The sequence below is a fragment of the Carcharodon carcharias genome, chromosome 2 (genome assembly GCF_017639515.1).
Source record: "Carcharodon carcharias isolate sCarCar2 chromosome 2, sCarCar2.pri, whole genome shotgun sequence".
Lineage (NCBI taxonomy): Eukaryota > Metazoa > Chordata > Chondrichthyes > Lamniformes > Lamnidae > Carcharodon > Carcharodon carcharias.
The window spans coordinates 220,038,273-220,053,170 of record NC_054468.1 but is presented as its reverse complement, the minus strand read 5'-3'; the positions used below and the strand labels follow the sequence as shown (position 1 = coordinate 220,053,170).

At 41.9% G+C, this 14,898-nt stretch overlaps 1 protein-coding gene across 4 annotated transcripts; it reads right to left on the bottom strand.

Annotated features, from left to right (window-relative positions):
* Window positions 1-217: 217 nt before the first annotated feature.
* On the bottom strand, window positions 218-6,142 carry zbtb18 (zinc finger and BTB domain containing 18). Of its 4 annotated transcripts, XR_005945031.1 has the most exons (3): window positions 5,318-5,543; window positions 1,735-3,481; window positions 218-1,468 (listed from the first exon to the last, which is right to left on the bottom strand). XR_005945031.1 is itself a non-coding variant. In XM_041203689.1 (2 exons), exon 2 carries the CDS (start codon window positions 3,465-3,467, stop codon window positions 1,893-1,895), a length of 1,575 nt encoding a protein of 524 aa, XP_041059623.1. In that variant the 5' UTR covers window positions 3,468-3,481; window positions 6,008-6,142; the 3' UTR covers window positions 218-1,892. The 4 variants fall into 4 exon arrangements, 3 of the variants coding, with proteins under 3 accessions (XP_041059623.1, XP_041059608.1, XP_041059632.1); XM_041203689.1 differs by lacking the exon at window positions 5,318-5,543 and adding an exon at window positions 6,008-6,142 and having other exon boundaries at window positions 218-3,481; XM_041203674.1 differs by having other exon boundaries at window positions 218-3,481.
* Between the last annotated feature and the right edge of the window lie 8,756 nt (window positions 6,143-14,898).

Sequence of the window (14,898 nt, the reverse complement as noted above, 5' to 3'; positions counted from 1 at the left end):
ACATAATTTATTGCAGTTAGCACACAATTTAAAAATTCCACCAACGGCACATCAAGGTACAAAACTAAACAGCATTATAATTTACGCCCTCCCCCACCGCCCCCCACGCCGACCCCCTCCCTTGTTCCGAAAATTAAAAACAGACTATGATTGTCAAGGCTAACGTCAGTCTAAATCCAGGTAAAAAAGGTAGAATGCTGGGGTGGCTTGGGGCGGGGGAGGGGGGGGGATGGTGGTAGGGGGAAAATGACAAAAATAAATCTAGTAAAAGGTCATCTGTAAGGAAAAGGAATTGAGAGTCATACTCACAAGTACCACAAAGAAAACTAACGTGGGAAACCAAGGAAGCTGTTCATTTTAAAGACACTGATTGTCTTATCTAAACATTTCTTTTTTTTTAAATCTACAGTTCAACATACTTTAGACATTTAAACTCTTCAAGTAACTAGCATAATTACAGAATCTTAGAGGCCATTTCACAGCTTTAAAACAATGTCAAGAGCCAAAAGAAAAACTAATTTGACCCATTTTTAAAAATAACAATTCAGCAATACACAATCTAGTTTTCCATTAATAATCATATTGCCTTTTATGCACAAAAATAAGCTATGTTTACAGTAGTTAAGGCGGTCAAGTAAAAAATAAAACATAAAAACTCACAAAAAAGGGGGAAAACGGCCACATTTCCGTGCTACTCCCATAGACCTTATTGCGAGTGCAAGACAGGAAAACAAACACTGTGCAAAACACTTGCCATATGTGTTGTTCATTAAAACCACACACATACCAAGCAGTAACTTCAGCTGCTTGGTTACACAATATAATGAACCCCTTCTTCAAAGCCGGGTTCACGATTCCTTTCCCCTATAACTTCATGGCCAAAGTAATCAAATGATTTTCATTAACCATCACCAATTCTGTTCACATAAAAGCAGGGAACTTCAACTGGAATTTGTGCTGTACCACTTTCCGTAATATATACGAGAACACAGGCGACTGGAAAAGATGCTTTACACATTGAAACTGCATAGCAGTACACTTTTTAAAAAATTAAATTGCTGCGCAACACCAGTGACATTTTTCGTGGTGCTACCGCACTTAGAAAAAAAATGCATCTCAGGAAAATAATATTTCTTTCACCAATTAAATAAAAACTTAAGTTACACACTTTGCCAAGTTCATAGAATTGCAAAAGGAAAACCCCAAAACATTTGATAAAACTCATGCATGTTCTATAGCCTCAATATTTACTTTCAGAAGACCCGACTAAGAGCATAAGGACAATTCATCAGGTTTGTTAAATCCATTCAATGCAGTAGGATGTACAGTAATATAATTCACATTTCAAACATACAGTTTTAATTTGCCTGAAAACCCCATACATTTAGAATCTAAGTTACATCAAGTTTCTGGTTAAGATTAAACAGGGTAAAGAACCATTCATCTGCAAATGCATATTCCTAGGCATCTGGAAAAGAAATTCATAATTATCTTGTTTACAGCCTTGTACAAAAAGTTAATATCCAGAAATTGTGCAACATTAAAATATTAACATGTATCAATGAAAACCTTAAGGAATTTGTGGTTCATCGTTAAAAATTTCAACAACGAAACCTTATGAACTATACAGCAGCATCCTTTGCAGTGCACTCAACAACTGCAGGAGTGCATTTAAAAAGAAAATTAGAGTATTTATTAAATAAGTGTTGAATTTAATAGTTAATTCTTATTTACCTTATGTTGCATTATGAATCACAATCTCATTTTTGTAGATTATGTGTTGTGACAAATAATATTTACGGTTATTATTTCGAGGAGAGAATTCAGTACCCAAAAGGCTGGAGAAGAGATTACCAGAAACTTGATTTTTCACACTGCTCGACAGCTAGACTTTATTTCCAAAGGTCTTGCGAGCTCTCTTCTATGGTCCAGTCTCGCATCGCAGGCAAGTTAAGTGACTCTGTTTTAACAGAGAGTGTGTTTATCAGCTCACAGTGAAATTTTCGAATGTGTCTGTACAGGTCACCCGACTGCGTGAACCTGCGCTCACACCACTTGCATGCATGTGGCTTTTCCCGGGTGTGAACAACCGCGTGACGGCTCAAGTTGTGCGAATACTGGAAACTCTTCCCACATTGAGTGCAAGTGTATGGCTTTTCACCTGAATGAGTTCGCTCGTGTCGTTTTAAGGTGTACATGCAGGAAAAAGTCTTCCCACACAGTGAGCAGGTGGGAACGTTGACATCGGCGGCAGGCTTGCTGCGGAGGCCATCCTGCTCTCGAAAGTGCGTGCTCAGATGGATCTGCAGAATGTGCGGGCTGGGAAAGACTTTGTTGCAGAGGGGACACATGAAGATTTGACCGGCAGAGCCAAGTATATTAGAGCAGTAAGGGAGCAAGCTGCTGTCCATGCTTGCCTCCATCTGGGCTCCATCATTCTCTGGGGTTATCATCTCATCGTCGCTGGCTCGATCCTCTCGGTCCATCTCGCTTGAAACAGAAGCTTCTCTCCTGGCCGACACATGGAGTGAATCGTAACAAAGCCTGTTCATAGTGCCTGCACTGTCCTTCACTGTGCTACTTTGTTCCATATCAAAATCATTAGTGCTGCTGCCTTCCTCATCAGAAAACACTTCTTTCTCTACTTTAACCTGCACCAAGTTATTTCTGGAGCCGTCCCCATGTGGAGAGACATAAGGGTGGCTGGCGTTTTCTCCCCCTGACAGCCCGGACTTGACAGACAAATCCAGCACACAGTCAACATCTGCTGAATCCTTAATGGAGTTGGCAGACCTTTGGGACAAAGGCCCTGTTGAGCTGCAGGGACTGGACACTGTTTTTCCAGCTGTTACTGCATGTGCCTCAACCTCCACGCCAGGCTGAGTGATGCCTGCTGAGTCAGAGGGCAATCTCATCCACATGTTCCCAGATTCAATAACTATGTCCCTTTTGCTCAACACAGCGCTCGATTTTTCCTCTTCAGTTTCATCTTCCTCGCTTGCCAGTTCCCCCACTATATGTGCACTGCTCACAGAAGAAATTTCCCCTTTATCGGAACAGCTCGAGGCGTCCTCTTCTTTTTTGGTGCTGTCCGCTTCTGTTGTTGATTTTTCTTTCAGCTTCTTTTTGCAGACTTTCACTATGTCGTACATGTGGAGGTAACTCGCAGCTGCAAGTACATCCTCAATAGGCAAATCTTTGAACTGGAGTTTCCCTTCATACATGAATTCAAGGAGGAGAGCGAAAGCTGGGGCTGTAACAATGTCGCTGTTCAGATGAACAATGTCCCTTTTGTCCAGCTGGTCCTTGTAAAAGAGGTGGAAGTACATGCTGCATGAAGCAAGCACAGCACGATGGGCTCGGAACTGGGCATCTCCAACCAGGACAGTGCAATCACAAAGGAAATCTTGATGCCTTTGCTCACTCAGACACTGGAGCAAATGTCTGCTGTGGTCTGGAAACTCCATGCTGTCTTCATAACCTGTAGCAGACAAAGTTTGTTAACATTTACAGAAATAGATAAAACAAAAATAGCAAAACCCCAAAGTATCCTGCATTCTACAGATAGAAGTTAACACAATAGAAAACTCATTTTAACAAGAAGATTATTTTGTTGCTGTTCTACTAGCGCGTACAAGGGAGAGAAAAAGCACGTAAACTGCCACAAGACTCAAACTCAATCACATTAAGTGCCCTGTGTCCCCATCTCTAATCCTTAAAATGGCTAAAAATAAAGATTACATGATAGTCAGTAAGGTACTGTTGATCAAATTAGATGCCTAAAAGGACAGAGACAGGACGAAAACGAAGCTTATAAACATCTGATACAGATGACTATGGCCATATGGCAGCTGCTGCTCAGATAAAGAGATTAAAGAATGGAGTGCGATTACAGCTGTCTGGGCAATTCCACGCGTCGCAATCTACGAATCCCAAATTAGTCACTATTACCACAACTCTAAGGGGAAAAAAATTAGCCTGCACTCAGCAATGATCTGTCAACTCTGAATAAAATAAACACAAATACTATCATACAAAATTCCTAGCAGGATTTGCAAAAAAAAAGGGGGGGAAATCCCCCCACCCCCCTACCTGCAACAGGAATAAAAACAGATCAACTTCTCGTGACCAGTCCCCAAAAGAATGGTGCGTTAAATCTTTGTGACTCCGGTCTGTCAAGTTTAAAAAAGCAGGACTGAAGAGGAATGATACCGGCACACGGAGCAAGATCACACAAAAAACCCAGCAATGCCAGACTGTCAGCTGCTCTGACATCACTTCAAATGGAAATGCTACCTCCAGCTGTGCTGCTTTTTAATGCCATATGTTACTCGTGTCGTGTTTGCTGCTGCTGCCACCAATCTCACGTTTGAATACATTATCAGCTACAAAAAGGAGGATAAAAATCTCCCCCCCCCCTTTCCAAATAAAGTACCAGACAGTGTCTCCCCACCACCCAGTCCCTTTCCTCCCTCTCTCCCTTCCCTTTATTTTATTTCAGTTGCCAAAAATATCCACTTCACTTGAAATGACACAAATAAACTGCGGCCGCAGAGCAATGTGTGTGTATGTGTGTGTGAGAGAGAGAGAGAGAAAACGCTACAGGGCGACCTGTTAAATGTTGCTGCAGCAGCAACAGCAGCAATCCTCAATGCATGGTGACGGCAGTCCAACCACAACACACACACACACACACAGAGACAGGCAGTGAGGGGAGAGACATAAAGTCACAACAGGCTAAAGCCACCACCACCGCCGCCGCCGCCTCTGGTCCGGTCTGGGCTGGCGTTGCACCGACAGTGTGTGAATGGTTACCAGCAACAACGCGGCGCAACAACAGAGAGAGAGGGGAGGGGGGGGGGGGGTGGAAATAAAAGAGTAACATTTTTTTTTGAAACAGTGTAACTCCGCGCGGCTTCTAGCAACACTGCCTCTCCCCTCCCCTTCCTATAGCCGGAGTTCTTGAAAGAGGAAATCCAGGAGGATTTGACTCTCTGAGATACTCACAGGAAGCAACACACTGAGAGAGAGAAAAAAAATAAAGGAGGGGGGGGGGGCGGGTGCTGGGGACACTTTTTCTGCCTCGGGAACAGCCAGGGCAAAGTAGTAGTAGTAGGAGGAGGAGGTGGTGGTGGTGGTGGTGGGAGTGAAGGGGGGGGGGGGTGGGGGGAAGGAGGAGGAGGAGAGAACCAATGACTTTCAGGACTTCATGAGAGAGAGAGGTAGACACACACACACAGACAGAGAGAGACAGGGCGCTGGGGACAAGTGCGCCCAGATGTTAGAGAGCTGTTGCTATTCAGTGCTCCCTACCTACCTTGACAGAGGAAATGTGGCTGACATCATGTCTTCATTGAAGTCTTGGGCCGACCACAAAAAAGCGCCGGGAATCGGTCCGGCCACCTTCCGAAAAAAAAAACACACCCCCCCCCCCCCGCCGCCTACAAAGTCCGGGATCCGGCCAGCCAATCGGGTCGGAAGGCAGGCGGGGTTTCCGCTTTCAGGCGAGGTTGCTCCGGAGTAACCGTGAGCCAGCAAAAGGGGGAATTTGCGCGTCTTCGGACGCTGGCGCCGGGCGGGGGAGGGGGGTGGTGGGGGTGGGGATGGATGGTTGTTGTGGTTGGGGAGGGGGAGGGGAGGGGGAGGGGGGGGAAGGAGGAGGCTGGATTGCATCTCGGGAGTTGTAGTCTTCGTGCACTCGGGCGAAGAGGCTCAAGTTTAAGTGATCCGAGGCACCAATCGTCAGTCGTTTCTGCGAAGCCAGAAAGAGTCGCAGAAGCTGCCAAGGCCGGGTTCTCTCCGAAGATTTGTGAAAGCGAAAGCCTAACTGAAAAAAAAAACCCAACATATTCCTTCCAGTACACTTTAAAAAAAACGGTCGAAGCTGGGGGGGTGGGGGGGAAGTTTGCATACGATCGTGCGCAAACTGTAATTCAAGATTCAGAATATTTCAAACCGTACAATCGCTGTAGGACAGGGAAGAACATGACACAAAACACAGGATCACCTGTTTACAGATGATTTAAAGTAGGTCACCCCACTGCTGGAAGTTTGCAATTGCAATCCATGTATGTCCCTTTAGCCTTCGAAAAATTATATTTTCGCAAAGATTTTTTTCTCTCCAAATGTTCAATCCTTTCCAGTTAATCGTCAGCTTTTGTACACCTCCAACTGGAACTGTAAAAATATCTAGGTTGTAAGCGTATCCATGATAATGCTCGCCGATGTTGTTCTGAGATTGCTGTTACTAGACTGCAGGAGGCACAATTAAGTCTTGGTGACACCAGTTGCCTCCTTAAAATAACAAAACCTCTGTGTGCACCGTTTTTGTAGCTCATACAATGGCGAAACTCAAGCAATTAAGGCAACTAAATTCAAATTGCTGGCTGCAGATTTCACTATGGTCACTGTCAATGTCGTTCAGGATCGATAGCGAACAGCACAGTTCAAGCAGAGTGGGCCTAATCGGGGGCTTTTGTGTTCCCCTCTCAGAGTGGTATTCTGTTGGATGAGTCCAGCTGAGAACTAACAAAACTCACCCAACTGAGGCAAGTCTGCGGTAGGACAGACAGACCTCCGTCTTTAACTTCTGACCCAGAGTCAATTTTTAAGCTGCTTCTGTTCCAGACCAACCTGCACTTGCTATTTGCTTTAATAATTAAGAGTTAATTTCAGGGCAATGAAAATTTTCAATGGCATTTATTTATGCAACATGGGCTTGGCATGCAACCGTCTATTTTTTTTTCAGTTCTCATTTGATGACACTAATTGAAGCCTTCCATCCTCCAAGCTGGTTAACACAAATTTCATATGATGTTATTACATTTCAATTTTTAGAGGAGGGGATGGGGATTTTTGGGAAGCAACTGATTGATGGAATCAGCAATGTATCAGTCCTTTTCGTCTGAATATGTATACATGGTGAAAAACATTAAGTTATCTGAATCTGCACTAAACACATGATTTTGGAATATCCTATTCCACTAAAGCAGAGATATATGAAAATTGGGAGGCACTAACATTCCAGGAAATTTAAGAATTGTATCACTGCAATTTTGTCAATGCTTTTGAGATCTTACATAAAGGTCCATAAATATCCTTCAAAAACACCAGAATTAGTAACCACAAAACTAAACTAAACAGTTATGTTTATTTAATGCAAAGTACTAACAATATGAAGTCAAACCTTACCAAAGTTGTATAAGAATTGATGGGGGGGAGAAAGACTGTACTATGCCAATACTGCCAGCTGTAATACTTCTGTGCCAGCTGTTCATGCTGTGCCAACTACACTGACACTGTCAATTGTGCCAAAGGTACTAGCTGTGCATCAGTGCCATTGATGCCAGCTGTGCCATTTGTGCCAACTGTGCTGTCTTTCCATCTGTGCCAAACTTATCTGTGCACAAAATCCCTGGTCTTAGTGATCAGCAGTTGCTTACGTGTCTGTGGTCTACAGATACTAAATAAACCCAAGTTTATTTGTTTCTTGTAGCAACACACAGTCATTATCAGAAATCAAACACTGTGGAGGACTTTTTTTTGCAAAGTTTCAATGCAGGGCATTACTTAGATATAGAAAGCTTAGATAGTGATAAACCTCAAAACAAAAACAAAAACCAGAGCTGTTCAGGGAAGTGTTGGCCAATATTTCTGGATAAGTGTGTTATGATGACTTTAACTATACTTGTATGATTATTACACTCTCCTAAATCATTTCTGAAGTCTAAAAGTAAGCATTTTAAAATTCTTAACAACTTTCAGACTGTTTTTGTTTAAATCCCTGAAGCACAGTAGTGCAATTTAAATGAACAAATTACATGAACAGTGTCAGCAGGCAAAATCAATGTGTAGAATGATAGTCAGAGTTTTATTTATATGATGCATATTTTTCAGCCCCCACCAACCCACCACCACCCCGCCTCCCCCACCCCACCTCACCAGCAAATCAAAATTACATCGTCATACACATAAACCCTAGTCAGTGAGGTCAGAGTTCTAGTCCCCTCCCACATCAATGCCTTTGCCTATCGTACAGCCGCCCACATTCTGTGCTTCTGTTCCGAAACCTGACCTGCCCGGCTGCCATTCTCAGCTGCTAGTGCCAGGATGCGATGCTGTGCCCTTTTGCTTTGCAGCAAGTGAAATCAGGGAATGCTGTTGCAAGATGGAGCCAGTTCAACTTCCGTGGTGCAAAGCGCCAAAACTGAAGGCTCAATTAACTGGCCCACAGTGTTAATAAAGCCTTTTTTGAGATACTAAGTCAATACCTGCTGGTCACATTCCTTTGGTTTATTTTGCTGCAAAGCGACTTATAAGGCAAAAGAGTAATGTAAAGCTCACCACTGCAAACTGACAAGGGCAATTGAGTGGGCTGTTGTACAGGATAGAGGCCAAATGTATGGTCATTTTGCTTTGGATTTAAAGGGCGCTAATAATCAAAACAACAACCTTCGTTAGTCAATGATTTCTCAAAATTTAATTGTTCCATGAATGTGGGAAATACTGGTAAGACTGTAGGCCAGGCTGGGTAGGAATAGCAGGATCCCCTTCCTGAGGGGCAATAGTGAACCAGTTGGGTATTCACAACAGCTTTTGTGGTAATATTTTCTGGTACAAGAAGAAATATAGGGTGCTTGTGATAAAGGGACTGCAGTAACCATGGATGATTTTGATTTACATATAAACTGGAAAAATCAGATGAGAAGTTTATGGAATGCTTTTAGGATAGTTTCTATGAGCAGTATGTTCTGGAATCATTCAGAGAGCAGGTTGTATTAGACTTGGTATTGTGTATTGTAACAGTGTTAATTAATGACCTTAGAGTGAAGGCACCCCTAGTTAGCAGCAGCCACAATATGATTAAATCTTACATCCAGTTTGAAAGGGAGAAGAGTGTGTCTAAGATCAGTACTTTAAACTTAAATAAGGGCAGTTAAGTGAGCATGAGAGCTGATCTAGCTGAAGTGAATAGGGGTACTAAGCTAGAAGATAGATCAATGGAGAAGCAGTGGCAGACATTTAAGGGGATATTTGAAAATACTCAGAATAAGTATATTCCAACTATAAAGAAAAATTCTAAAGGGAGAAACCACCATCCGTGGTTAACCAAAAAAGTTAAGGAAAGCATCAAACCTAAGGGAAAAGCATATAACTGTGCAAAGATGAGTGGCAGGTCAGATGATTGGTCAGAATACGAAGAACGGCAGACAATGAAACTAAAAGGTTCATTAGGAGAAAGAAATTAGAACATGAAAGGAAGCTAGCTAGAAATGTAATAACGGATAGCATGAGTTTCTACAGGTACTTAAAAAGGAAAAGAGAAACTAAAGTGACTGTCGGTCCTCTAGAGAGTGAGAATGGGGAGTTAATAGTACATAGTAAGGAAATGGCGGATGAAATGTACAGATAATTTGCTTCTGTCCTCCATATAGAGGATACAATAAACATTCCAGCAAAAGCTGTAATTCAGGAGGTGGGAGGGAGAGAGGAACTTGGTGAAATTACAATCACTAGGGAAGCGGTACTGAGCAAACTAATGGAGCTGCAAGCTGACAAGCCTCCGTGTCCTGATAAACTTCATTTCAGGGTCTTAAAAGAGGTGGCTAAGGAGGTAGTGGATGTGTTGGTGTTAATTTTCCAAAATTCCCTAGATTCTGGAAAGGTTCCATCAGACTGGAAAGTAGCAAATATAACCTCTCTGTTCAAGTGGGGAGAGAGGTAGAAAACTGGAAACTATAGGCCAGTTAGTTTGATGTCTGTCATGGGGAAGGTGTTAGAATTGATCATCAAGGAGGTTATAGCTGGGCACTTAGAAAAATTCAAAGTAATCGGGAAGAATCAACATGGTTTTGTGAAAGGGAAATCATGTTTAACCAATTTATTGGAGTTCTTTGAAGGAGTAACATGTGCTGTAAAGGGGATAAAGGGGAGCCTGCAAAGGTACTGCACTTCGATTTCCAAATGGCATTTGGTAAGGCGCCACATCAAAGGTTATTGCAGGAAATAAAAGCTCATGGTGTAGTCGGTATATTAGCATGGATAGAAGATTGGTTGGCTGGCAGAAAACAGAGAGAATGTATAAATGGGTCTTTTTCTGATTGTCAGGATGTGACAAGTGGCATCCTGCAGGGATCCGTGCTGGAGCCTCAACTTTTTATAATTTATATCAATGACTTGGATGAGGGGAGCAAAGGCATGGTAGCTAAACTTGCAGTTGACACAAAGATAGGCAGGAAAGTATGTTGTGAAGAGAACATAAGGAGATTGCAGACGGATATGGGTTGAATGGATGGGCAAAGACGCGGCAGAAGAACTATAATGTGGGAAAATGTGAAGTTGTTCATTTTGGCAGGAAGAATAAAAAAGCAGAGTATTATTTAAATGGAGAATGATTGCAGAGCTCTCAGGTGCAGAGGGATCTAGGTGTTCCAGTGAATGAGTCACAAAAAGTTAGTATGCAGGTACAGCAAGTAATTAAGAAAGCTAATGGAATTGGACATAAAACTAAAGATGTTATGCTTTAGTTATAAAGGACATTGGTGAGATCACATCTTGAATACTTTTAGTCTCCTTATTTAAAGAGGGATATAAATGTGTTGGAGTGGTTCAGAGGAGGTTTACTAGATTGATACCTGGAATGAGTGGGCTGTCTTATGAGGAAAGGTTGGACAGATTGGGCTTGTTTCCACTGGAGCTTAGGTAAGTGAGGGGCGACTTGATTGAAGTATGTAAGATCCTGAATGGCCTTGACAAGGTGGATGTGGAAAGGATGTTTCCTCTTGTAGTCCAGAACTAGGAGGCATTTTTTTAAAATTAGGGGTTGCCCTTTTAGGACAGAGATAAGGAGAAATTTTTTCTCTCAGGGGCCATGTTGCTTTGGAACTCTCTGCCTCAGAAGGCAGTGGAGGTGGGGTCATTGAATATTTTTAAGGTGGAAATAGATAGATTCTTGTTATGCAAGGGAATCAAGGTTACCGGTGGTAGATGGGAATGTGGAATTCAAACAGATCAGCCATCTTAATGAATGGTGGAGCAGACTCGATGGGGCCGAATGGCCTACTTCTGCTCCTATTTCATACGTTCATATGATACCAGGCCACACAGTGCCCAGATGTTTTTGGATTCAATCTTGTAAATAGTTACGGTAAGATATGAACTCCCAAGCTAAGTTGCTAGTCCAGTAATATAATCACTAGACTACCTTAACCTCTAAGTTTGGGTTAGGCTAGAGATTTTCAAGGTGATGATGAGTAGAAATAAGTGTCATTAAAAGGTTCAAAGGTCAAGACTTGGAGGTGATCCTAGAAAATAGAATTTTATCACTTCCAAATTTCCACAAATTTTTCTAATGACCATATTTTCTTTGGACACACAATAATTGTTAAAAGATTTGTTTCAAAATAAGTAGTGTTAGTATTATGAACCTTTAAATTATGACAGTAATGATGAACATGAGGATAAACATGCTTTGTAAATGTAACAATTAATTTATCAAATTTAAATGTTGCGAGGATATTAGATTTATGCACCGTTCTCTCTTTGGAGTTATTTAGGCAACAGTGCATTATACTTATATGAACTTTTTCCCTCAATGAAATTAAAATTATTGAGTGATTAGTCATGTCAATGTAACAATATGAGCACTACTTTCACTCTTCATAACTTTTAGGAAGCCATATTTTAAACTCGCACAATGTGGATTTAGATAGAAAATTGTTGTGTTGTCAGTTCTACAAATATTAAAATGTAGCAACCCTCACAGGGCTACTTCAAATGTTTAACTTTGTGATTGCAAGGGAATTCCAAACTTGAAAACTGTTTCTTAAAAGGGTGTTCCACATTTTGCACCAAATGTAGTTAGCATATATGTAAGTGTCAACATCAGTGCTGAATTTACAGCACCCAGATTTTAGAGAAGCAGAATTAAATTTCAATTGGCATTTGTTTACTTTTGACTAATTTCTGACCAGAGGTGGACATCACCTCATTTAACTGAATCTTGTATTAAATGCCCTCCAGATGGATAATCATTCCTCAGTTTCTGTTGTGCAGAAAAATGACTCGGAATGACTACACTCTGGAATTTATACTTCTAACCTGGTTCATTGAAAAGATAAACCACATTCAGGCCACAAGACAAATAAAAGACAGAGCTGCTTCAATATAAAAATAATGCCATCCATGAAACTCAGAATAACATTCCAACCACACTAACATAGCCTTTTCATTTGCTAAGATTGCTTATACGTCCTGAGTTCTAGTTCAGAATTGAAGACAAGTTTTGTACTCTGCATTCTTGCCTCTGTTGTAACTAGACTGAGATATGTATATACGTGAGTGAGGAAAATTAATCTCCTATTCATCTAGGTTGGAATTAGCTATTAAAGAGTAATGTTAGCATCCTTGACAATTCAACTCTTGATTTACCAGTATTTCAAATAATAGACTTCAGCTTTATCCTTGAGAGCTATTCGAGGAGTTGAACTACATTATGGCTGACTTTGAAGTAGGTGGGAGAAGAAAACATGAATTGATGGATAAATGACACAGAATGTGGTAAACCAGAATTGAGGCATATTATATTCAAAAGACCAATTGTCAGTCAGGGCCACAAGTGCTTTAGGCCATGTAAAACCGTCCTAATGCATAGGAATGTAACACAGACCAAATTGCCTTTGGAATTTTGCTTGAATGTTACAATAACAGAGTAAACGTTTTAGACCTCTGAGGAAGAGTTGTATGGACTTGAAATGTTAACTCTGTTTAAGACCATAAGACAGAGGAGCAGAAATTAGGCCATTCGGCCCATCGAGTCAGCTCCGCCATTCAATCATGGCTGATAAATTTCTCAACCCATTCTCCCGCCTTCTCCCCGTAACCTTTGATCCCCTTATCAATCAAGAACCGATCTATCTTGGCCTTAAATACACTCAATGAACTGGCCTCCACAGCCTTCTGTGGCAATGAATTCCATAGATTCACCACTCTCTGGCTAAGGAAGTTTATCCTCTACTCTGTTCTAAAAGGTCTTTCCTTTACTCTGAGGCTGTGCCCTCAGGTCCTAGTCTCTCCTCCTAATGGAAACATCTTCCCCATGTCCACTCTATCCAGACCTTTCAGTATTCTGTAAGTTTCAATCAGATCCCCCCTCATCCTTCTAAACTCCATCAAGTATAGACCCGGAGTCCTCAAACGTTCCTCATATGTTAAGCCTTTCATGCCTGGGATCATTCTCGTGAACCTCCTCTGGACCTGCTCCAGAGCCAGCACATTCTTCCTGAGATACGGGACCCAAAATTGCTCACAATATTCTAAATGTGGTCTGACTAGAGCCTTATAAAGCCTCAGCAACACATCCCTGCTTTTATATTCTAGTCCCCTCGAAATAAAGGCCAACATTGCATTTGCCTTCCTAACCACCGACTCAACCTGCAAGTTAACCTTAAGAGAATCCTGGACTAGGACTCCCAAGTCCCTTTGCACTCCAGATTTCTGAATTCTCTCCCCATTTAGAAAATAGTCTATGCCTCTATTCTTCCTATCAAAGTGCATGACCTCACACTACCCCATGTTGTATTCCATCTGCCACTTCTTTGCCCATGCTCCTAACCTGTCCAAATCCTTCTGCAGCCTCCCCTCCCCCTCAATACTTCCTGTCCCTCCACCTATCTTTGTATCATCTGCAAACTTAGCCAGGATGCCCTCAGTTCCTTCATCTAGATCATTAATGTATAAAGTGAAAAGTTGTGGTCCCAACACTGACCCCTGTGGAACTCCACTAGTCAATGGCCGCCATCCTGAGAAGTACCCCCTTATCCCCACTCTCTGCCTCCTACCAGACAGCCAATCTTCTATCCATGCTAGTACCTTGCCTCTAACACCATGGGCTTTTATCTTACTGAGCAGCCTCCTGTGCGGCACCTTGTCAAAGGCCTTCTGGAAGTCCAAGTAGATAACATCCATTGGCTCTCCTTTGCCTAACCTACTCATTACCTCCTCAAAGAATTCTAACAGATTTGTCAGGCATGACCTCCCCTTGATGAAACCATGCTGACTTTGCCCGATTTCATCATGCACTTCCAAGTATTCTGAAATCTCATCCTTAATAATGGACTCTAAAATCTTACTAACGACCGAGGTCAGGCTAATCGGCCTGTAATTTCCCGTCTTTTGCCTCACTCCCTTCTTAAACAGGGGGGTTACATTAGCGATTTTCCAATCCTCTGGGACCCTCCTTGACTCCAGTGATTCCTGAAAGATCATCACTAACGCCTCCACTATCTCTTCAGCTATCTCCTTCAGAACTCTGGGGTGTAATCCATCTGGTCCAGGTGATTTATCCACCTTCAGACCTTTCAGTTTTCCTAGCACCTTCTCCTTGGTAATGACCACCATACTCACTTCTGCCCCCCGACTCTCTTGAACTTTGGGGATGTCACTCGTATCTTCCACTGTGAAGACTGACGCAAAGTACCTATTCAGTTCCTCTGCCATTTCTTTGTTCCCCACTACTACTTCTCCAGTGTCATTTTCCAGCAGCCCAATGTCCACTTTTGCCTCTCTCTTATCCTTTATATATCTAAAAAAACTCTTGCAATCTTCTTTTATATTACTGGCTAGTTTACCCTCATACTTCTCCCTCTACAGATGCTGCCAGACCTGCTGAGCTTTTCCAGCATTTTCTGCTTTTATTTCAGATTTCCAGCATCTGCAGTATTTTGCTTTTATCAAAGCATTAAATAAATTGCTTTAATTCTACATATAGAAATAGCAGGTGATCGTTCTAAATGACAGTTTTGTAATTTAGGAACTATATTCCAGAATAGGGAGTGTTAAATCCTAATGATACAGGCATGAAAAACAACACACTTCAAAGAAGATTTGGGCAAAAATAAA